This window comes from Artibeus jamaicensis, unplaced genomic scaffold (assembly GCF_021234435.1).
Source record: "Artibeus jamaicensis isolate MK-2021 breed Jamaican fruit bat unplaced genomic scaffold, CSHL_Jam_final scaffold_537, whole genome shotgun sequence".
Taxonomy (NCBI): domain Eukaryota; kingdom Metazoa; phylum Chordata; class Mammalia; order Chiroptera; family Phyllostomidae; genus Artibeus; species Artibeus jamaicensis.
The window spans coordinates 4,172,000-4,193,610 of record NW_026522047.1 but is presented as its reverse complement, the minus strand read 5'-3'; the positions used below and the strand labels follow the sequence as shown (position 1 = coordinate 4,193,610).

The 21,611-nt window shown below is 52.4% G+C and overlaps 1 protein-coding gene across 1 annotated transcript in view; it reads left to right on the top strand.

Moving 5' to 3' along the window:
• Positions 1-21,611, top strand: part of PRDM5 (PR/SET domain 5) — an 81,397-nt gene that overhangs the window by 42,874 nt on the left and 16,912 nt on the right. The window contains exons 8-12 of the mRNA XM_053658739.1: positions 1,307-1,391; positions 2,406-2,563; positions 9,699-9,792; positions 12,423-12,583; positions 15,230-15,323. Coding sequence (XP_053514714.1) covers positions 1,307-1,391; positions 2,406-2,563; positions 9,699-9,792; positions 12,423-12,583; positions 15,230-15,323 — 592 coding nt within the window. The remainder of the gene's footprint in view (positions 1-1,306; positions 1,392-2,405; positions 2,564-9,698; positions 9,793-12,422; positions 12,584-15,229; positions 15,324-21,611) is intronic.

The window sequence follows — 21,611 nt, the reverse complement described above, 5'->3', positions numbered from 1 at the left end:
GCTCTAAGATGATGCCAAATTGCATTTTCAGCCAGGGTTGCAATAAGATACACGACTCTCCTTCTAGAAAATTATTTGATTTGGGACTTGAAATTTAAAGTATTACCCTCCCTATCAATTTAGTGCAGTGGACATTTTATGAAATGCATGTTACTTGGTGTCAGGCATAAATAAATAGCATCGCCTATCATTTTCACTTTATATCTGATTGTTTTGTTAACCCTTTTGAAGAGTTTTAAAAATAGCTTTGGCCTAAATTTTCCACAGAAAATAAGATGCAGAAATGCTTTTGTGCACAGTAAACACTTCCATTTTATAATCGAGGGATTAAATCTGTTCGATTTAATGTTTAAAAATGTTTCATGTTTCAGAAGCCATGAGCATTAAGAAGTAAACAAGTGTGATTATTATTCTGCAGTATTTTCACAGTTTCCACTTTACGTATGCATTAATAGTTTTTACATTTCACAGGCTAGTAGGAGCTTAGCATTGAAATGAAAATAAAGTGAGTGTGGCTGAAGAGGCGCCCCCTCTTCTGTAGAGAATCTGGTCCTTAGAAAGGTGTTGTGATGTGTGGCAGAAACGCAGGCCAGGAGAACACTAGTCTGCTCTCAGTGCGACAACTGTCGGGAGGGAGTGTCCCGCCTGGGCCTCGGTGAGGCTGTCTGCTGGGGAAGGGGCTGCTTCTCAGACGTCTCAGGCCGGGTCGTCCTTCTGTGCCGGGTGGTGCTTGCCCTCTGGCTGCCCGGAGGACCCTGCACTGCTTTCTGTGGGGGCTCAGAGGTCTCTGGACTCCACCCCCACCCCCGGTCAGATGAGATGCCCCTGGTCCAGGGGTGGAAGCCAGACTCAGGGGGTGGCATCTTCCTGCTTCTGCCTTGTTTCTCTGCCTTTTCCCGGCTTTTCACAACTGAGTTTACAGACTCTTACAGGGTCGGCTCTTCCCAAAGCAGAGTGTGGGTCAGCAGCCTCCCACCTGCCGTGTGGCTGGGCACAGCGAAGAGTCAATATAACATACTAGTGTGATTTGTTTACAGAAAGGCTGGATGTAATATGAACCACAGAGGTCAGCGGTATTACATGTTTAAGCGGTGTGCACTCCTATGTGCTTTAATGACATGTTTTCACCAGGTAACGATGCTCACTGCAATTTCAGTTGATATAGGACAGAATGAATACATTGGGACTGAGTTATAACATATAGTTCGGTTATTGCAGCTGTCTGCACTCTTATACTAGGATTTGCGCTCTGTATAACTTATTTGGCTTTGATAGTTGATGTAACTGTCAGTTTAACCTTTTGCAGATTCACGAGATATTTGAGTGTCAAGAATGCATGAAGAAATTCATCTCAGCGAATCAGCTGAAACGTCACATGATCACCCACTCAGGTAAATACGCTTGTTTTATTCATATGGGAATCAGGACAGATGCTGCCCGCCCGTGGTTGCGAGGAGCTCAGAGCAGGGCTGGCAGGAGCCCCGGCTGTTAGCTTTGGCCCGCCCACCCCTGCCAGGTGATTGCAAACAAGCTACATAACTTCCCCGGACCTCAGTCTGTCTGCAGAGCGAAGGCAGCTGGACTGCATGCTTTGGCAGATCTTCGAAAGCCACCATTTAATCTGTCCCTTGGTCCTCCTCAAGCCTCGGTGTCTGTGCCGCTCTTTCTGTGTGGGGTGGGCTCCTTCGATTTGGGGAGGCCGTGAAGGTGGAAGCTCAGAACCTGCCAGTCCAGCGGGGGCCCGATGCCGAGCAGCGAGGCAGCGGTCCGCACAGCGCCTGTGCCTCGGGGGGCTTCGGCACCGAGCCATGGTGGTTTTGAATATCCCATTTGGAGATGGAGATATTTTGGCAGATGTACATAGGAGGTCGGGAACACATGCCCTTCAGGTGTGCCCTGAAAAATACTCTTTGGAACAAAGAGTATTTTCTTTTACCTCGTTGTCAGCATTCCACGCACGCCGTGTCCCTGTGGGTTTCCCACGCCCACCTGAGTGGGTAGTTTCTGCACAGATGTGGGAGCCCCACCTGCATGTGGTCCCCTGGGCGGAGCTGGGGGCAGGCACGTCCCCACTGTCCATCACCATTGGGCCACTCCTCACTGTGGAGCTGGGCCGATACACACTCTCACCCGTCAGCAGGGGTTTCACTCGGAAGCAGGGTCTCTTCATGGGCTTTAAATCTTTGTGTCCGAGCTACTGCAGACATTTAAAAGAGCAAACCTGCCGTTTGATCGCGAACAGGCTCGTGTTGGCGTAGATGAATCAGGCAGCAGATTTTGTTGAGTTGTGCGGGTCACACTTTAGCCGACGTGTCCGTGTGAAGTTGTAGGAGGTGAGGCTGTTTCTGTTTTCGTCCTTTCCTCCGTGTACATCACATGAGACTGTCTCCACTCATTTTCCACAGAGAAACGGCCCTATAAGTGTGAGATTTGTAATAAATCCTTCAAGAGGCTGGACCAGGTGGGCGCCCACAAAGTCACCCACAGCGAAGACAAGCCTTACAAGTGCAAGCTCTGTGGGAAGGGCTTTGCCCACAGAAACGTTTACAAGAATCACAAGAAGGTAAACACTTGTTATGCGGTCACTCGTTTTTCTTGCTGGTTTGCTGGTATGATTTCCAGTGCTTTGCCTTTTAAAGGAGGTTCTGCACATCTGGTGCGGGCTGTCCCTGGGACAACTGGAGAAGATCTTGCGGCGATCCCCCCCGTCGGGCCGTGTCCGTGGGACCCCGTTTCCATCTTCCATTCTCTGCAAGCCGCTGTCCCAGCAGGCAAACTGCCATCCAGCCCCCGAAGGCTTGTCCTCAGTGTGCAGTCCTTGTTCTCCCCCATCTTTCTGTGACCGTGCACCTGCCTGTGCATCTTCCCTTCCTGGAACGCTCTTCTCTGCAGGGCCTTCTCAGTCTCCACTGCTGGGTCTCTCCCGGTTTCTCTGGGCGCTGGGGTCCCTCCTACCCCGGGGGGTGGTCCTGGGCTCTCTGACTGGACCACTTCTCTGTCCCCTGTGCCGACTGCAAACTCCACTTCTGCTGTCTGCTCTGCACTGATTGATTCCAAATGATGTATTTTTTAAACCCCAAGCTTCAGGCGCCTGTTTACGACTGCTTATCTGGCATGTCACTGGGCACCTTTCTGACCCCGTGAGTGAGCCGTGTCCCAGAATGACCTTTCATCCTTTCTGCTGCCTCTTCTGGAGTTTCCTATATCTGCCGACGACCGAAGCACAGCACAGCCCCTGTGTCTCTCTGTAGTCTTAGCCCTCATCGGACGTCAGAAGGCAATTCTCGAAGGTTCTCCCTCTGCACAGTCTCACTGCCGTCATGGTCACACGTCGCTGTCCCACCCTGGGGGCTGCTCATCACCATCCCACTCATGCCTGTCACTCCCCACTCCAGTCCCTTCTGCCAGGTAATCGACCTGGAGCACACCTGGCATGTCCGGCCTGTGCTTTCGGGGTCCTAGCTGACTCCTGAAGCTGAGGGCAACCGTGGTGTCCACGCATCGCCACTCAGGTCCCCACGCCCTGACCTCAGTGAGCTTCTGCCACTTCCTGGGCTTCAGTCGCTGCGTCACCACCCCTGACACAGTCAGACACTTGCCCTCGTTCGGCGTGACCCCTCTAACCTCCCCCTTCCTCCTTTCGGACGGGACTCTCGTCACGTTGTCTTCCTGCAGTTTTCTCTGTCGACCTCTGTTTGAGTTTTGTATTAGTTTTGTCATACCCACTTTGGGTCTAGAATACGTGATGTTCGAATCGAATTCACAGAGCATGTCCCATGAGACTCAGCACCTTAGAATCGTGTGTTTAAACGTGTTCGTGATACGGTGAATATTTGCTTCTTGACTGTGGTTGATAGAGGCTGCTGCCAAGTAGCATGTACATGGACTTTTCACTGACTGGTCGCACTGACTTTTCACTGACTGGTCACTTCCCTCCGAGCCCACAGAAGCTTGAGTGCTGGGAGTCTGCTGTTGGCCTGACAGCTCACCAATGACATCACGGCCGGCTCGCATGTGTTTAGTGGGTTGTATGTGTTGTGTACTGTATTCTCAGAATAAAGTAAGAGGAAGTGAAAAGAGGAAAGGAAATGTTTAGAAGACCATAAGGAAACAAAAGTGCATTTGTGGTATTTATTGAACGGAAGTCTGCATGTGAGTGGACACGTAGAGTTCAAACCTGTGTTGTTCAGTGGTCGGCTGTGGTTATTTTGATATTTTTGCGGAAACTTCAAAGATATCTTTTCTGAAATCATTTAAAAAGTTATGATTTCAGCTTCAGTTTTAAAAGAAGGAAGTGCAGATTTACTCAGAACAAGCAGGCTTCATTGCGGGGGGTCTCAGGTGGACTCTGCCGACTTCCTCGCCGTTGCTGCCGTCTGCGTCGTGGCCTCGTGCGCTCAGGACAGCAGCTCCCTGCGCCCGCCGCTCCGGAACCTCCTCACTGTCACTCTCCTCCGGCCGGTTTCCTGCTCAGTCTCTGGGACTCGCTGGCCCTCTTTGATGAAACTGGTGGACCCACAGCGATGAGATTTTCCCGGTGGGAGCCCGGCCCGGGCTCTTTGCAGCACTGCCCCTCCTTCCGGCCGTAGGTCACGGGAGAGCACCGGCGACAAGTCGGGACGGACCGAAACCACGATGCCCGTCATTTCCAAAGTGGGGGGTGCACGCAGCCCCCGCTCAGACCTGCGAGCTGCTCACTGGGCCGTGGGCCCGGCGCATCTGCCGGGGCTTCGGGAGGCTGTCTGAGAGGGTTCCAGGGCCACGTGAGAGCAGCAGGTCCGCTCTTCTGTCGTTGTTCAGTGGCAGCCGGTGAGGAAACGGAGACGTGAGGGGTGTGCAAGGAAAGCAGGAAAAAATCGTAACGAGTCAGATGGATTCTCATCGCTTAGCGCGGCCCGAGGCCGCTACTGTGAACCAATGAACTGTTTTTGGTTTTTGACTATGTACCCTCTGCATTTTTATTGTGCTTATTTGATTTATTTTGGGTGCTGAAACATTAAATCCCCAAAACAGGGGGCTAAATGTTAAACGAATACTTAGATTTGCTTGGAAAGGGAGTATCACCTCTCACCGCGATGCTGATAATACATAGTGAGCTTCCGAGGAGGTATTTCCGTTTGTAAAACCCGGTTACGGGCTCCACCCTCTTGCCAGCCACGTGGGTCGAGGTCGGTCTTCCCGCCCCCGGACCCGGCCTGGGGCTGCCGGCCCTGATTCGTCCTTGTGTGCAGGAGCCAGGCCGAGTGAGGGCAGCTGGACCGAACTGCCCTCAGGTTCCGCCTGGAGAGGCGTCTCAGAGCCACAGATGCAAACACGTCTCGATTCGTCCTCACCCTCTTTACTCCCTCTCACACCTGATGCAGAGTGAAACCGGGGTGAGGGGACCGGCCTCCCACAGGCCAGACGACTGGGCGGACTGAACCAGCTGGGACTCTGGAGCTGGAAGGGCTCGCCCAGTGGTGGAGCGCACAGGGCTCTAGTCCTGATGGTGTTGTGACCCAGCTCCGGGGGACAGAGGTGTGTCTAGTCCAATAATAAAAGCCTCCTTTTCTCGACCCTTTAATAACCCCCCAGAGGTGAACTTTTAGAGGCCGGTTGAGACCTCTGGTCCCACCCTCTCTGGGAGTACTGCCAGTGGCCTCCGGTGGTGACGTGTCCTGCAGTGGTCTGGGTCAAGACCACTTTGTGGGTCTTTTGATGAGTTTAGTGGGCCATGAATAGCCTCTAAACATCGCACAGAAAACCTAAGAGGGAGGGTCATTGAATGAAATAATGTGTCTGTGCGTGTGTGTTGGATTTTCCTTACAGAATGTGTGTCTTTCATCCTGGTCAAGCAGTTGGAGAGAGAGTGCAGATCAGGCAAATCTCTCTAAATAGATCCAATGGATGAGGTTCTACTACCACAATATGCGGCATGAGGTTTACAAAGTAACGAATAAAAGAAAGCTCCTGACCATCTCTCAGGAAGGCGCTCAGGGGGCCACTTTCCGCTCCAGCTTTGCATCAGGTTCCTCATCTCCTCATACGCTGCTGCAGGAGTAGGGTCCTTCACGGGCCGGCTGTGCAAAGTCACCTCCCTCTGCAGGCTGGACACACAGGACGCTGTGTTACCTGGACGTTGGTGAAGAGACACATTGTTGCTGTTCCGTACACTCGAAGAGCTTTGTGGAGCAGGAGAGGAGAGACCTGCGGGGCTGGGTGGTTAATCCGAGGCAGCGGGCAATGAGGTGGGCCTGTGAGCCCCTGGGCAGCGCGGTGCCCCCAGCCTTTGTGGTTGGGACCTCCAGGTCTCCATGCAGGGCGGGAGAGGGGACAGGCCCTAGTGGGGGTCCAAAGTGCTGTCTGGGAGGCAGACTTCTGGGAGTCTGAGGTCACCCCTTCTGTGAGCAAATTCATATTGCCCTCACGAGGGTTGGCCTTGGGCCTGGGGGTCTCGGCCGCTGGCTTTATGGGTAACGGCTTTGTACCAAGGGAGTCGTCTCTTTGAGGCAGCACTGGGGTTGGGCTTGGCCACACGGGGCTCTGATTCAGTAAGAACGTCACCTAGATTCCGTCATCGTAATTCTCCGCGTGGAACAGACTGCCTCTTCCTGGACTGAGGTTAAAGAAACAGGATCATTCCGAATCCCCCCAGTTCCCGTTCACTCAGTGAGAAGGAGCCAGGCGAAGAAGGAAGCTGGTTGTGAAGCCGACAGTGAGCATCCAGTCCAGACCCGTAAACGGCCGCACGGCACACACTTTATGTGGCCCAGTGGGATGGCACTGTGGTTGTGCTGTGCAGGCTGGAAACTTTCCTAACAAAACTCTTAAAAAAATAGTTCTAACACGTATTTCTGGGATATTTTCTCCAGGTTTATTTTTATCACAGTGTATTTCCCCTGAATTTTATGGAAGTGTTCTTGCTTTGTACGTGACCTGAAGAAGAATACTGCTTCCAGTAAATTCCGGCACTGTGGAGCGACAGCTATTACTGCTGGCCCAGGGTTTCATTTTCAGTTGCGAATGGCCCTCACAAACCTTTTATTCTGCTCTCGTGAAATTGGTATGTGGTCTGCGTGGCTGGAACGGTGCTAATTAGGTAATTATTATGTAAGAATCATGCTGCAAACCTGCTGGGGCGTTTTTAGGACATTTTATTAGATGCCACGATACTGTGACACGTTTTCTCGTGTTTCTGCATCTGCAGCAGCAATTGGACTCACTGCATGAAGGGACCTGTTTTGTTGCCGGAGCCTGAGGACACGTGCATTTGCTGCTGGCAGATGTTGGTGTTCTTGGAGGCTTGGCAACCACGCAGGGATGTTCTTCTGTAGCTCGAGGGTTGCGCCGTGAATGTCCCGGAAGAGCTTATCTGCTTTGCTACAATTGTATCTGGTCCCTGTAAAATGTGTCTCCAAGACAGAAGCCGTCCATCCACCGAAGGCAGCATTTCCCTCCGCCTTCCTCCCACTGAGACTTCCACTTGTCACGTCATCACAGTTCCCTCGGTGGCGTCTCGGTCTCCTGACCGAGGTGGCTATTCCCCTGGTCATGTGCCCACAGATTCCCACTTCCGACATGCCGTTGGCTTCAGGCCGGCGTCTCCTCGTGCTGGCTTTGGTGTGCAAAGCACTTTGATGCCCCGAGTTCTTCCAAAATCAAGCTATCAGTCACCCCCACTGGCTGTTTGGCCCTGGCCTGGGAGAAAGACAGACATAAGTTGGGGGGGGGGGGCGTGTAATATTTTTGGAAGCCCAAAGCAACCCTGTGTTTCTAACCTTTTTCCTTGCATTTAAAAATTTAACTCTTTCTCTCATATGCATACCTGGGTTTCCAACATACTTAGAATGCCTTTCCTCACTCAACAATTTTATTAAAATCCACTTATATTTTTTTCTAGTAAACTTAGGGCTTTATTCCAAACATTTTAAAAGACACCTGAATTAAAATGGAACTTATTCTAAGGGGTGTGAAAGAGACTGGACTTTTTTTCTCTGAATGTCTGTAGAGTTGTCTGAAAGCCATTTACTAAACATTTTATGGTTTTCTTATCAACTTGAAATGCCATATTTTCCTCTACTAAAAGTTCATATATTTTATGCACAATAAAAAAAACTATTCTTTTTTTCTATTTTAATGACCTGGTTATTTCCACCTGTCATTTCAAATTTCTGTGGCTTAAATAGCACATCTGAATGTCTGCAGTTTATCCTTATTTCTAAGCATTCATTCCTCTCGCCCTTTCTCTGTGTTTTCAGAACTGAAACCAGGTGTGATAACAGCTTTTCCCCCAGCTCTGTGTTTGTAGCTCATGCTTGCACCCCGAATGTTACAATGTCCATTGGGCTAAGAAAATGTGTAAATCACTACGTTGTGAATAAAGTGGCTTTCCTCTCATTCCCTTTATTTTTGTACCACACGTATCATAAAAACCCACCGATTGTGTGACTGATTTTATTGTCATAAGAGAGCACACTGCAGTGTTTGACACTGGCGTTCTCTTACCACCCACAGTAGAGAGGGCTTTATTTACCAATCTACGCCGAATGGATCAATGCTGGCGGAGAACAAAAAACTGGTTTTTGCTTTTGAAAGATTTTCGTAGGTTCCTCGGAGGAAGAAGTGCCAATCAGCCACAAAGTCGGGCAATATAGAGCTTTATTGGGGTTTGCCCGCCCGGGCCAGGTTCCCCAGCCCACAGAGTGGGGCCGGGAAGTCCTGCCCAAGCAGGGAATGCGGCGGCGGGTTTTATTTTGGTTGCATCTCCATGGGAGCTGCGGATTGGTCCCCCTGAAGGAAGCGGCAGTACATCATTGGTGGTTGTCCTCGGCTCAGGTTGCTATGCGGTGAAGCCCGCCCTTCCGGGCCCTGGTTTGACGTCAGCCGCCTTTTCCGGGTTGTAGTTCAGCTGCCATTTTGTCCTATCGCCCATCCTGACAGCTTTGTGGTTTGTGTTTTTGAATTTTGGGTCCAGCAGGTGGGTTCCTGAGGTTTCCTGTTCATCGGCATATTGTGTGGGTGGCGTGTGTGAGGGCACTTGCCGCATCTGGGCTGTTTGGCATTTGGCAAATTACCGAAAGTGGCTGAGCCTTAGTTTTCCCATCTGTGAATGGGGACAAGGACAGTATTCTTATTCACTGAATCGCGGCTGGAAGTTGGTGAAATAATTCTTGGAAAGTATTAGCATCTGACAGAAAATAAATAGTTAATGCGTGTTCCCTCATGTTAACTATGGCATGACACTCTGGTTTAATTCAGGGGAAAGCATCCCCTGGGATGAAAATGGACCTGACGTCACTCACTGATGTCGAGGGGCGGGGCGCAGTCCCCTCGGTGATGAGAGGCTGGCCCCGCGCAGGCACGGCCTGTGTGGCCGGGGAGGGGCTCTGGTCTCGGAGAAAGGGCGCGTTCACCAGACTCCGAGGAGAGCCGGAGGGCGCCCTGTGAGTGTTCAGAGTGGCCCAGTGCGCCCGCAGGCAGGGCGGCCGGGCCGTCCACCAGCTTTCTCATCGGTGAGAATCTGGAAGTACCGTCGCTTTCTGCTGTGACCGTGGCGTATTTGTGTGACTGGCTGAATTCAGGGGGCAAGAAGGTCACCAGGAGCAGCGAGATGCCACCTGTGGTCCCTGCTGTCCTCTTTCTCCTCTTGAACCCGCATTCCGGCTCCAGCGAGGACACCAGGGGCCTGCAGCCTCCTGACTCGGTTTCTCTGTCTGCAGACTCACTCGGAAGAGAGGCCGTTCCAGTGCGAGGAGTGCAAGGCGCTGTTCCGCACGCCGTTCTCCTTGCACCGGCACCTGCTCATCCACAACAGTGAGTCTGGGGGCAGGGGCGTGGGGGGCGGGGCGGTTGGGGGACGGGCAGGTCCAGGAACGTGTCTGCGGTGTGGGGGCTGGTCACATGCCCGCCGTCCTCTTGTCCTCTTCCTCCATTTCCCTGGACAGACCCCTTTATGAGACGTTTTCTCTTGTATCGCGTCCTCTCATCAGTCAAAGTCTGTGCAGGAGGACGTTTCCCGTGCTGGGTAAGGAGTCTTTGAAATGTGCTCCGATACAGTTGCTTCAGCCCCTCTCACTCATAATGACCAACGGTGCCGCAGCGCTTTCGGTTCTGCCCCAGGCCGCAGTTCCCTGGGTTTCCATGCAAACAACCCCCCTTGCGATGCGGACGCTTCCCCGTGAGAAAGGGGTGCCGCGATGAAAGGAACAGGCAGGCGGACTCTGGCGTGATTTCACGAGCTCGTGGACGTGCAAGGTTGGGAAGGACTGGAGTACAGATCAAACTTGACCTCTTAGTCTGGGGAATTGAGATGCCAGAGTCACCGAGCAAGATGGGGCGTCCTTGGGGCTCCGTGGCGCCAGGTCTGAAGACCTCTGCTCGTCCTGCCCACCATGCAGCTTCCACTCTGACTTCTCCCTCGTCTGCGGGCACAGGGCTGTCTGTCCACGTGTCATGTGCACTGACACCTGAAAGCCTGTCTGGCCATCACACATGGAGCTGGGTCCCAGTCGGCGGTAGAGGGACAGCTGTGCGGCTAAAGGCCGGCCCTCTGTCCCAGAGAGTGGAGTGTCTCCGCTCAGCGGGGGCTGAGAGGGGCTCACTGGCCCGGCACTGCGGTCCCCAGCGGTCCCTACATGGTGGCATCTGACATTGAAGAGAAAATGGTGTGACGTGGTAACACTGACACGTCCTGCTTTTCCTTTGAGTCGTTTACACAGCAGAACAGCCTCTACAGGTGCGCTCCGCACTGCGGATGACATTTTTACTGTCTCTGCGGAAAGGAGAGGCATCACGAGGCCCTGCAGCAGGTAAGACGGTGTCTCGGAAGACAGTTTCTCTGGTCCTCGGAAGCATCTACGAGTCAACGAGGTAAAGCTGTTGACGTGTGTATGACCTCGGAGGGCGGCGATGGTGACAAAATGCATCTGTGCTCACAGAAACGCTTGTGCTGTGGCCTTGGGCTGTTCGGCCGTCACCTTGAGGCCCTGGGGACATTCTCAGCACGACTTGCCGTTCTCCTCATACAGGACAGCTGTACCTTTCATAGACAGCTTGTCATGCAGCCGCAGGAACTCCCATCCCACGTGTCACCAGATTGTGAAAAGTGACTGTGATGAGATGAATGGATTTCAGAATAGGGACTTACGCAAGTGGGCCGTGGGCGTGCTGCCAAGACTGATAAACTTGGCCTGATGCTCAGGACATTTTTCTTTGGAAAGATGAAATTTTGTTTTTAATACCAGCAAGGAATTTTCTAGAGAAGGAATCCAGTACTTTGGGCTTCAGCCTGTTTGGTTCCCTCAGTTTGAAGCCGAGGATCGAGGTGCCTGGGGATAGACTGTGCTTGTGTGTTTGGTGTAGCATCGTGTTTCTAAGTGTTTGATACAATGTTGCTCTCACGTTTCTGCGTGTGTGCTGGTTGGAGTGGAGGGGAGCGAGAGAGAGGTCAGCGCTGAGTCATCCCTTCCTGAGACAGGGAGAGTTACCTGTGTTTTGTGTCAGTGTGTCTGTGAATTGGTGCTAATGGGACTGACCTCTGAGAGGGGAAATGAGTGCTCGTGCCAGTCTGTATCACTTATATGATCGTGGGCCTCGTGCACGTGGTAACCCCCCGGGAGAGATCCCGTTCTTCTCGTGCTGCTCACGGCTGGAAAGTGTAGCAGAAGGGGACCGTGACGAGGTGGGTGATGTCCCGTGGGACGGCATTCTGTGGAAGCTGAAAAAGCACCACGAGCTTCCTGCACACGGTTCCTGGCGCGGCTTCCCTGCCGGCCCAGGCTGCGCCGTGAGAGATGGCACCCGGGACTCAAGGGTGTGAAAGGGGGATTGCCACTCTGGGGCTCCCTGCCCCTCACCCCCAAACTGTCTGAGGGCTGACTAAGGACCTGAGTCAAAAACCCCCGAGACCCAGCAGAGGCCGGAAGGGGGCTGCGGCCTCCGCTGCCCCGGGACAGGCAGGCCCCTCTGACCACTCCTGTCTGTCCTGGGGGCCTCCCTCCTGGCTGGCTGTCTGTCTGTGGCCAGGCTGGCCCGTACCTTACCCCCCTGAAGGCTACAGGGCCAGCTGTGGGATTGAGGGGAGAGAGATGGGGTCCCCAACGCGGCCACCCCACTCGCAGAGGCCCTTTGTCACCACGAGAATCCACCTCCAAGCCCGGGCCCTGCCCTGGAAACTTAAAGAAAGCGCATCGTACCTGAAGCAACTGAGTTCAATCCCCACCTTTTTTCCACCTGAACAGACCGAGACTCTAGGAAGGTTGAAGGCTTCCCACGGGTCACACGGCGGGTGGTGCCGCGGATAGGGAACGGAATTCGCCGTGGAAAATGGCCTTTTATGTTGTGACGAGTGTTCAGGGCTCTGGGGCCGACTCGGGGGCACAGGACGAGCCCTGGGCCCTGCGCCCGCCTCTGTCATTTTCCCCCATACGACCTCTCACTCTCAGGTGAGAGGACCTTCAAGTGCCATCACTGTGACGCCACCTTCAAGAGGAAGGACACCTTGAACGTGCACGTGCAGGTGGTCCACGAGAGGCACAAGAAGTACCGGTGCGAGCTCTGCAGCAAGGCCTTCGTGACCCCGTCCGTGCTGCGCAGCCACAAGAAGGTGAGTCCAGCGGCCGTGGGTCGGGGGTCGCACACGCAAGCCGTGTGGGGCGTTGGTCAGCGCAGGCAGGCAGCCACTGAGTGACGCGCCCGGAGTGTGCGAGCTGCAGGCAGAAAGGCCCGCTTCCTTCGCTTGTTCAGAGCAGGCGTTTCTCGCGTGGCGGTGAGAACCTTGAGTCTGCGCCACGTGGGCCTGGCCGTGCCGACCTGGACCGGGGGGCTCGGGGCGCGGAGCTGATGAGTTTCGTGGGCATTTTAGATGAACACCGGTGTTTTAAAAAGAAACGTGAAGTGCCTTAATCATTGTATTTCTCAAAGCTAAGTTGGAAGGTATTGGCTGGCCAAAATGTCCAACTCCGGTCACATAAGTAAACAAGGAAATACTTATGTGACAGCGAATGAAATCCTGTGGATTTTATGTAGGTAGTACGAATAAATTGCCATTGCCCGGTGGGAAGGTCCCCTGTCATAATAACAGATACGTACAATCTCTACACAGCTTGGTAGGAATCGAGAGGAACTGTGACGTGTTTGCCCCTTCGGGTCAGGGAAGGGAAGGGAAGGTGCCGTGTTGAAATGTTATGCCGGCCTTGAGATGGAGCCTCCGTGAGGCTGGGGGGAAGGGTCTCCCCGCGGTGAGAAGAACTTGGAGCGAACACGGGAAGCTCGGGGTGCCCAGTGCGGAGTCGGAGGGAGGTCTGTCTGCTGCGGGCGGGGGTGGCTGGTGGCAGTCGGTTGCACTGTGCCTCTCAGACTGGAGTGTGACGTCCATCCTTCCGGGGGGGAAAACAGCTGAGGGGCCCTGGCGTGGACTCAGCTGTGATGTATGGAGAGCTCTTTAAACACCACCCATACGGCACTGATGCCCGATTCCAGGTGACCATGCAAATGTGAACACGGACAAGGAAAAGGCCAGTAAGACCTCGCCTCCCACTGCATCACACTGAACATGGGAGTGAGTGGAAGACCAGAGTGTAGGGCTGATCGGGGCTCTGAGTGTCGGGTGAGGAGGCGGCCGGCCAGCCCCTCTCCTCCTGGGAAAGCCTCGCAAACACGGGTCCCGGTCTCTGTCTCTCTCCACCAGCCCATGGCAGTCCGGTGGTACCTCCTGCCTGCCATTCACATAGAAACCCACACGGGCTGGGGCCCGGGGAGCACTGCGGTGCGCTCTCGACCCACGTGGCCACTCAGTGCTTCTATCACGGACACTAAACAGTTCTGAAGCAGCCCCTAGAAACTGCACAGAGCCTGAGGTGGCAGCTTCCTCGCCCTCCCTGTCCCCTCCCTGACCCCAGGCTGGACGAGGCCCCTGACCCTCCGTTAGGGGGGGCGCCTGTTTGAATGTTAGCACAAGGACTGGTCTCCAAATTTGCGATCTGTCTCTTCTTCCTGGAAATGGTCCTTCTCTTCTCTTTGAAACATCCTAGTGAAAACTACTTTAAAACATTCCTTCAGTGTGTGAGTTTCAGGTTTCTTTCACTGTGAGTTTCAGGTATCTTTCACTGTGTGAGTATCAGGTATCTTTCACTGTGTGAGTTTCAGGTGCACAGACTATAATGCTGCATCCCTATGCTACACAGGGGTCACCATCTCAAGTCCAGTTGCTGCCCATCACCATGTGTTGACTCCTTCACCCATCCCCCCACCCTCCTGGTAACCACCAGTCTGTCCTCTGTGTCTGTAAATTTATTTTTGTTTGGTTTGTTTTGCTTCCTTTGTTTTCTACATAGGAATGAAGTCACATGACATTTGTTTTTCTCTGTCTGACTTATTGTGGTTAGTATAATACCCTCAGAGTCCACCCACATTGTCACAAATGGCAAGATTTTGTTCTTTTTTATGGCCGAGTAATATGCCCAGAAGTGGGAACACTGGGTAATAAGGCAGTTTCGTTGCCAATTTTTTGAGGACCGGACCCCCCCCATACTGTTCTCCATGGTGGCTGCCCCTGTCTGCATTCCCACCAACAGTGCACGTGGGTTCCCACATATCCACACCCTTGCCAGCACATTGGTTCTTTTCTTTGGGATGACAAGCCATTCTGACCGGCGTGAAGTGTGAAAACTTGCTTTTGATGCTACTCATTTACCTTTGTTCAATGCCCAGATCAAAGGTGTGTCGCGGGAAGGAATGTCCTTCCCAAGTGACCACTCAGTGAACACCTGCTGACTTTAAAGGTCGAATCAGATTCATATTCTCTGTTTTGCACTAAATTAGTCCAGTCAGACAAGCAGGATGCAAGGAACATTCCTTTACTGAGATCAGTTCTGTCCTCAATAGTTAAAGGCGCACAAAGAATGTGGAAATACATTAAGGGAGCCCTCTGTGGCTGCGGGCAGCAGCCATGGCCTCGCTCTGGTCACGTGGTTTGAGGTGGGCACTGTCTTCGTGTTACTTCATCATTGTTTTGGGGGAGGCTCCATAAAGGCTTAGAAAGTCAACCACAGAGTTATTCTGAAAGGAGCGCTAATGCGTGATTCGGATGGGTTTCTCGACCCAGGGGGACCCCCGTGATAAACGGTTTCAAGTCTCCTTGCGATACTAAATCATCATAATGAATCGTAATCCAGGAAAGAGGGGGTTTACCGTTGTCAGGGCACTCCATCATCTGTCCCTCCCCCTCTGTCTGCCCTGTTGTCCCACCCAGACGCACACCGGCGAGAAGGAGAAGGTCTGCCCGTACTGCGGCCAGAAGTTCGCCAGCAGCGGCACGTTGAGGGTGCACGTCCGGAGCCACACAGGTGAGCGGGTGGCACAGCGGCACAGCTGACTCAGGCCACAGTCCTCCCGGAAAGGGCGCGCTGTGACCCCATCACAAACACCCCCGTGTTCTCTCCCTGAAAGTTTTGTAAAATCCGGTTTTCCCTCCAGACACATTTTGAGTAAGTACGCTCTCTCAAACGAAGTTAGACGTCTAACGCAGTGTGACCTGCACCTGCGTCTTCCCCAGGCATGACTCTGTGACACTGTGCAGGTCATTTGGAAAATGCTGTCTCACTGAGGGACCATGTCCCCGTCCTTGTCAGCGTCATCCCTGTGTCATGCGGCGAGCCCACCCTCTGTCACAGGCAGTGGGTGCATGGTTTCCCCCTTCTGCAGGGAGCCGGGCTTCTCTACTTCTGTGTTCTGTCAAAATTCCTCCCTCCCTCCCTCCTTCCTTCCTTCCATGGTGCGCTCACTCCTTTTACACTCAAGGTCACTGAATACCCACATCCTAATGGCCGTAGTTTGCCTGTCAGTCACTTCGTTTCAAGCACAGATGGAGCCCCCTGAAGTGGCCCTCCCGCCCAGCACCCCCGAGGCGGCACACACCCTCCCACGGAGCCGCTTTCGTCTGTCCCGCTGCCTCCCAGGTCCTCGCAGGCGCCCACTTCCGTCCATTTGGCACCACCCTCCCTCCGCAGCTGTGACCTGGCACCTGGTCATCTGTCTGCAACTCCACTCGGGGCAGAGCAGGTGCCCAGCCTTCATCAGCCGAGGGGGGTGGGGCCCCCTCAGACGCTGCCTCCCTCAGGGCCCCCCCACCCCAGCGTGTGGTCAGTGTCCAAGCCCACGCTCACTCCCCAGGACAAAGATGAGATTCACAGAAGCAAATGACCTGCCCGGTCAGGGCAGCCAGGTGATGACTCATCTGGTCAAGGACGTAAAATCCGAGTCTTGGCTTCAAACCCTGTTTTAGTTTTCACTGTCTCTTCTGCTTTGCTACACGGCTATTGTAATCAACACAAGAATTACAGAATCCTGTAAGTTCTCCAGTAGAAAAGCAGGGGGACGACATTCTAAAAGCCTGACGTTATCTCAGTAATTTGAAAGTTTTATGCTTTAGAGCCCAATGAAAGGTGCTTTAAAAAAATTTAACACTCCCGTTTGTTTATTGTGAGTCACCTTCATAGTGAGCTGTAACAGACAGAGAAAGGATGATTAAATTTAGTTTCACCTGATTTCTTTTTTTAAAAATGGACTTCATTTTCTGGAGCAGTCGCAGGTTCCCAGTGAAAGTTAAGAGAAGGGAATGACATTTGCCTGTCTACCTGCCCCTGCCCCGGACACACCTGCCCCCCCGCTTCCACCCCCGCCTCCACCCCAGCCCGGGGGTGTGCTCTTCACAGAGTGTGGACCTGCTCCGGCACGTCCCCGTCACCCAGGGTCCACAGTCTGCCTCAGGGTCGTCCGCTCTGGGCGTTGGGCATTCTGTGGGTTTGCACACATGTGTGATGACAGCTGTCCATCCTGATGGTGCCTCACGGACTAGTGTCACTCCCTAAACTCTTCTGTGCCCTGCCTGTCCATCCCTGGCCCTCCGCCCCTGGCCACCGCCGGAGAGTTCACTGTCTCCACAGTTTTCTCCCAGAATGTTCTGTAGTTGGGTAGATGGCTTTTTTCATCTCGAGGAAATGATTACTAACCGATAGTTCGACCTTCGAGTGAGGCGATGTGCATTTGAATACACTGCAGCGTGATGAGGATTTTACAGAGAAAGTGGTCTTTTCCCTGTCTTCCCGTTATGTTGAAGGAGTCGATTTCATTTGGTTCTTGTGGTATTCAGACTGTCCATCAATTTTTGGGAAGCAAACTCTCTGTTGGAACTTCAGCTAAGTTTTATGAGGAGGAACTCTGGCTGCAGTCGCTTGCCAACTGGTGGTGGTCTTCCCTCTTCGCACAGTAGGGCGGCGCTGTTGGTCTGCGTCGCGTTAGAGGGAGGTTGCTTTGTGTCAGCTTTCCCGGAGCAGGTCTTAGATGCCTCTGGTCCTTCCTGTTCCGACTGATTTCATCCTTTACTCCTAGACAACCAACTGCGTGCATCTCGTCTCTCCTTCTGCCTCCTCTGCCCCGCCCCCATTCCCATCCCCACCATCGGGGGGCAGAGTCCGACGAAACTTGGTTCTTTTCCATCAGTCTCGAAAACATCACTTTCCAGACGTGTCCTAACTCTGCGACTACCCTCTAAAGTCCTTTCTTCCTTGGTAATTAGGGGGTTAGAATAAGGGCGTGTGCTGCAGGTGTGCACGGGACATTTGCTCTTATCGGTTATTAAAACAACGTTCCTGACTTGTGGAACAGACAGGAATCTCGGAAAGTTTCTCCTTCCGGCCTCATCCCTGAGCTCCTGGCCATCGAAAGGCCGGGGCTCGCGGGGAACACACAGCTTGTGCCGGTTCCGCTGGACCCAGCTGAGGCCTCAGGGTTTTCCACTGAGTCGTGTTGCTGGTCTTTTTATTTCTTACTCTGTGACAGCCCCTCCCACTGCTCTTGGACCCTACCGGAGGAACTGCCGACCCCTCCCTCGGTGTGTGATGGTGTTACCTTGGCGACCAACCAGCTGAGGATCCTGGTCTGGACTCGGGAGGGTCCGGCTGTGCAGTTTGTCACGGTCTGCGCCCTCAGCTCCGCACGGGGGAGGCTTTCCCTCCAAAAAAACCGGCCACTGGTGGTGCCTCACCCCTTGGTGCTGGTTCGCATCCCAGCAGGTCCCGGCCACAGATCCCCGGCTCCCTGCCTCCCTGCAGAGCTTTAGTAAATCGTTTAATCTGTTTAGTGCCGATCTCGTCAAAGCTTCACTTCCTCATCTGAAACCTGGTCCAGGCGCCCTGGCCTCACAGCCTCCTTCCGTGACCCGGGGAGGTGAGTGCAGATGCCGTGCTGGGTGCCCAGCCATGGCCAAGCGCACCGGGACCTGTGACCTCCCTGTGCTCTGCTCCTGCCGCTCCTCCTGGATTTCTCCCCAGACAGGCACGCTCCTGGGTACACCGTCCGGCCCTCTATTTAGTGTCTCTGTCACCATCTCTTTTGTCATTGCCGGTGGCAGTGTGCAGATCATCTATGAACATGGCCAAGGGGCGTAATCCATCTCCCCTTTCCTGTGCCAGAGTGACGGCGGTGGCCCTGGGGGTCTCCCGCTGCCCAGGGTCAGTGAGAACTGGGGTTAATCTGCACAAAACCCATGGGCTGTGACGGCAATGCCGTCAGCTGTTCATAAATTATGAAGGAGATTCTGGGACCTGCTTTTGGGGGTTGAAAGCCCTGGGCCAGAAGGTTAATTGCTTGCCTCCAGTTCGGAGCAGCTTTCCGGGTTAATGGAGACGGGCTGGGCCGCCCTCCTGTCCCAGGCTGGCGTGCCCGCCCTGGTGGGAACGTGGCAATAAATCGCCATCCTGGGGAATCTGATTTTTTAGTAAATACCTGCAATCAGCTGGCAAGTAAAGGATCGGTACGTGATCATTTGATTCTTCGTGGACTTTAGTTGCTGATTTTCTTTCTTCTCTAATATGTTACTAAAGGAGTCTAGTCATTCTTTTTAGAAAATTTGTCTACAGTTTTGAAAAACAGCTATTAAATAATTCTAATAGCTATATGGCAATGTGACAATTATTAATACACAAAAATAGACACAGAGTAGTTATAAACACAAATGGACATTTAAAGCACGCTTTTCAGATTTTGTTTAGAATTAGGTGACCCTCACCTGATGAAAGGGAATTTATTTTGCTGTATTGATTTTCTAAGTGGTTGGTTTCTTCGGTAAACTATTAGATGATGCTAATAGCGGCCTCTGTGGGTTTGGAACCCTGCCATTCTCCTTTAGGCTGGAAAAGCGAGGAGATTGGGTTCCGCCTGGGAGGACCTCTCTCTGCCCTGGATGAGGTTCTCCCTGGGGCGACGCCCTGTGCCGTTTCTCTCTGTGACTTGGAATCGTGCTTCAGGGCTGGGAAGGTTTTGCAGCGGCTCTAGTTTGTAGGCGAAGGGAGCCATTTTCTGGGTACTTGCTGCCCAGAGTGACCGAGTCCTACAGCCTCCTTGCTGGCTCCGTCAGCAGGAAGCCCTGTGGCGTGGGCATCTGAGGTGTCACTGTCCCGTCAGGCCATCGGGCACCCTGCACCGCCTGTGCTCGTGGACGCCGGTTCAGGGGGACTCCTGCAGAAACTGCTCGGAGCAGGACACGCTGCGGGAGGTAGTAATGACTTCCCACCGAAGGCCGACTTCCCGACAAGAGCAAGCCAGTCCCTACCTGGCCGCCTACCTGGCCGCTCTTTACCCACCCACCCGCCTGCCTCAGAAGCATCCCTGGCCCAGCATCGAGGACAGCTCACAGTGGCAGCCTTCCTCTCGGTCTGAACCCTGACAGTTGGCCAGGGTCTGGGTGGTACGAGGGTCTCCCCTGTGTGCCATGCCCCTCATTCCACCGGCACCGGCGACAGAGGCCTCGAGGGGATGTCATGCCCCCTCCAGGCCAATGACGTGGAGAGGGCATCCTTGTACACCTGGTCGGCCAAAGCCAGGGTACCCTCAGTGGGGAATCTTTTACTTTCTCTCCCTGGATACGATATTTTTAAATTATTCATTTGCTCGGTTCCCTTTTTATTCTGCATCTTATTCTGTTTTGTTTGCATCAGTAAAACTCACATTCTGTCTGGCTCTTCGTTCTTTGACACAAGTTAGTGCCATGTGGGCCCCCGACCCCCTGCATCCCGCTGACCCTCCCTCCACAGTGACATCGGGCTCTGGGACTGCTCACTTTCTACGGAAGAGGACACGCCTTTCACTTTTTAATGGCTCCGTCCCTGGAGCCCTGCAGTAAAGAAAAGACTTGTTTCGATTCGAGTGGTAAAAGCATTTTGAGAAGTAAAGTTCCCCCCTTCAGTCACTTCTCAATTCTTACAATTTATTGCCCACTCCCTTGCAACAGTGAGCTCTTTAAGCTTTTAAAGGCAGAGTGTCTCTGTAAATAAATTTCTGCAGTAAATGTCAAGTTCAGATTTTTGTTGTCTTCCTTTTGACATGGTGTCCTCGGGTTTCACTTCTTTAGATCAAGTGAGATTCTGTAGGACTGGACTAAAAAGGGCGTCTCAAGAGTGACAGTGTGGAGCGCGGTGGGGTCGGGGTCTCGCAGCTCTTTCTGCTGTGGGAAACGTGTTCCCACTCACAGAAGAGTGCCGAGGGGGCCTCGAGCTGCTTGCGTCGGTCAGGGCAGCGTCTCGCCCTCTGTGGTCTGCCCTGGGCAGATGCCCCAGCCGTCGGGGTTGGGGGTGCTGTGGGGGTGCTGTGGGGGTGCCATGGCGGAGCCGGAAAAGCCACTGGGTGATGCTTGCACAATTAGGTGTTTGGCTTGAATTTTCCTTTAAAATGAGCCAGCGTCAATGTTTTGCAACATTTCCTTAGTTCGCAAAAGCAAAATAGGCTCATCCGATGATATGTGTGGAAAAGAACTGTGAAGTTCTAAAGAATTCTATACGACACCCATATTCCAAAGTTGGACCACTTGGAACCATTGTGGAGTATTTTATGGAACATACACTATTGAGGTACTTTTTTTTAGAATTTGGGATTTGCCCTCTCCAAAATTGATTTTTGTTAGAAAAGCCAAAAGTAGGAGGTGAAACTATAACTCCAGAGTCTTTAAACATTATTTAAATTCCATACTTAAACTTTATTTAATTTGGATTCATTTTTCATCTTAAATTACATTTGCTGTGCATGTAAATCTTTTCATCTTTTCAGAGAATTATGAAGTTCTCTGAAATCTATATAGCTTTTAAAAATGTACTGACTGACAAAAGTTAAAATTATTAAAATATCTGAAAATGGTCCTTTTTTATTTTGATCAAAATCTCTTGAAATGTATACATTACATATTAAGCTTTCCTGCTTGTTGAACATATTTTCAAAGCATAGAGATCATTTTATATTCACTTTTCTTTTTTAAACTTTGGTAGACTATATGTAAAATAAAACTTTTTTTTTTTTTTTACATTTCTCATCTTCAAAGGCGATCATGGCCATTATTGATCAGTCTGCTGCCTTCGATGTGTTTATCAGCATGAAATAAAATGTGGTCTTCTGAGCCTTCTGACCCAGCGGTCAAGTGTATTTCTTAAATTAAATCCACGATCTGATTTACGAATATTGAGATCTCTAGTTGAAGAATGGTTTGCCAGACTTGTCTTTATTCATTTTACCCTCTGTAAACACGGATCTTTAGGAGGGATTTGTGTTGAGATGTCGCACGTCGAGTGGTTATGTGGCCGTCGCCA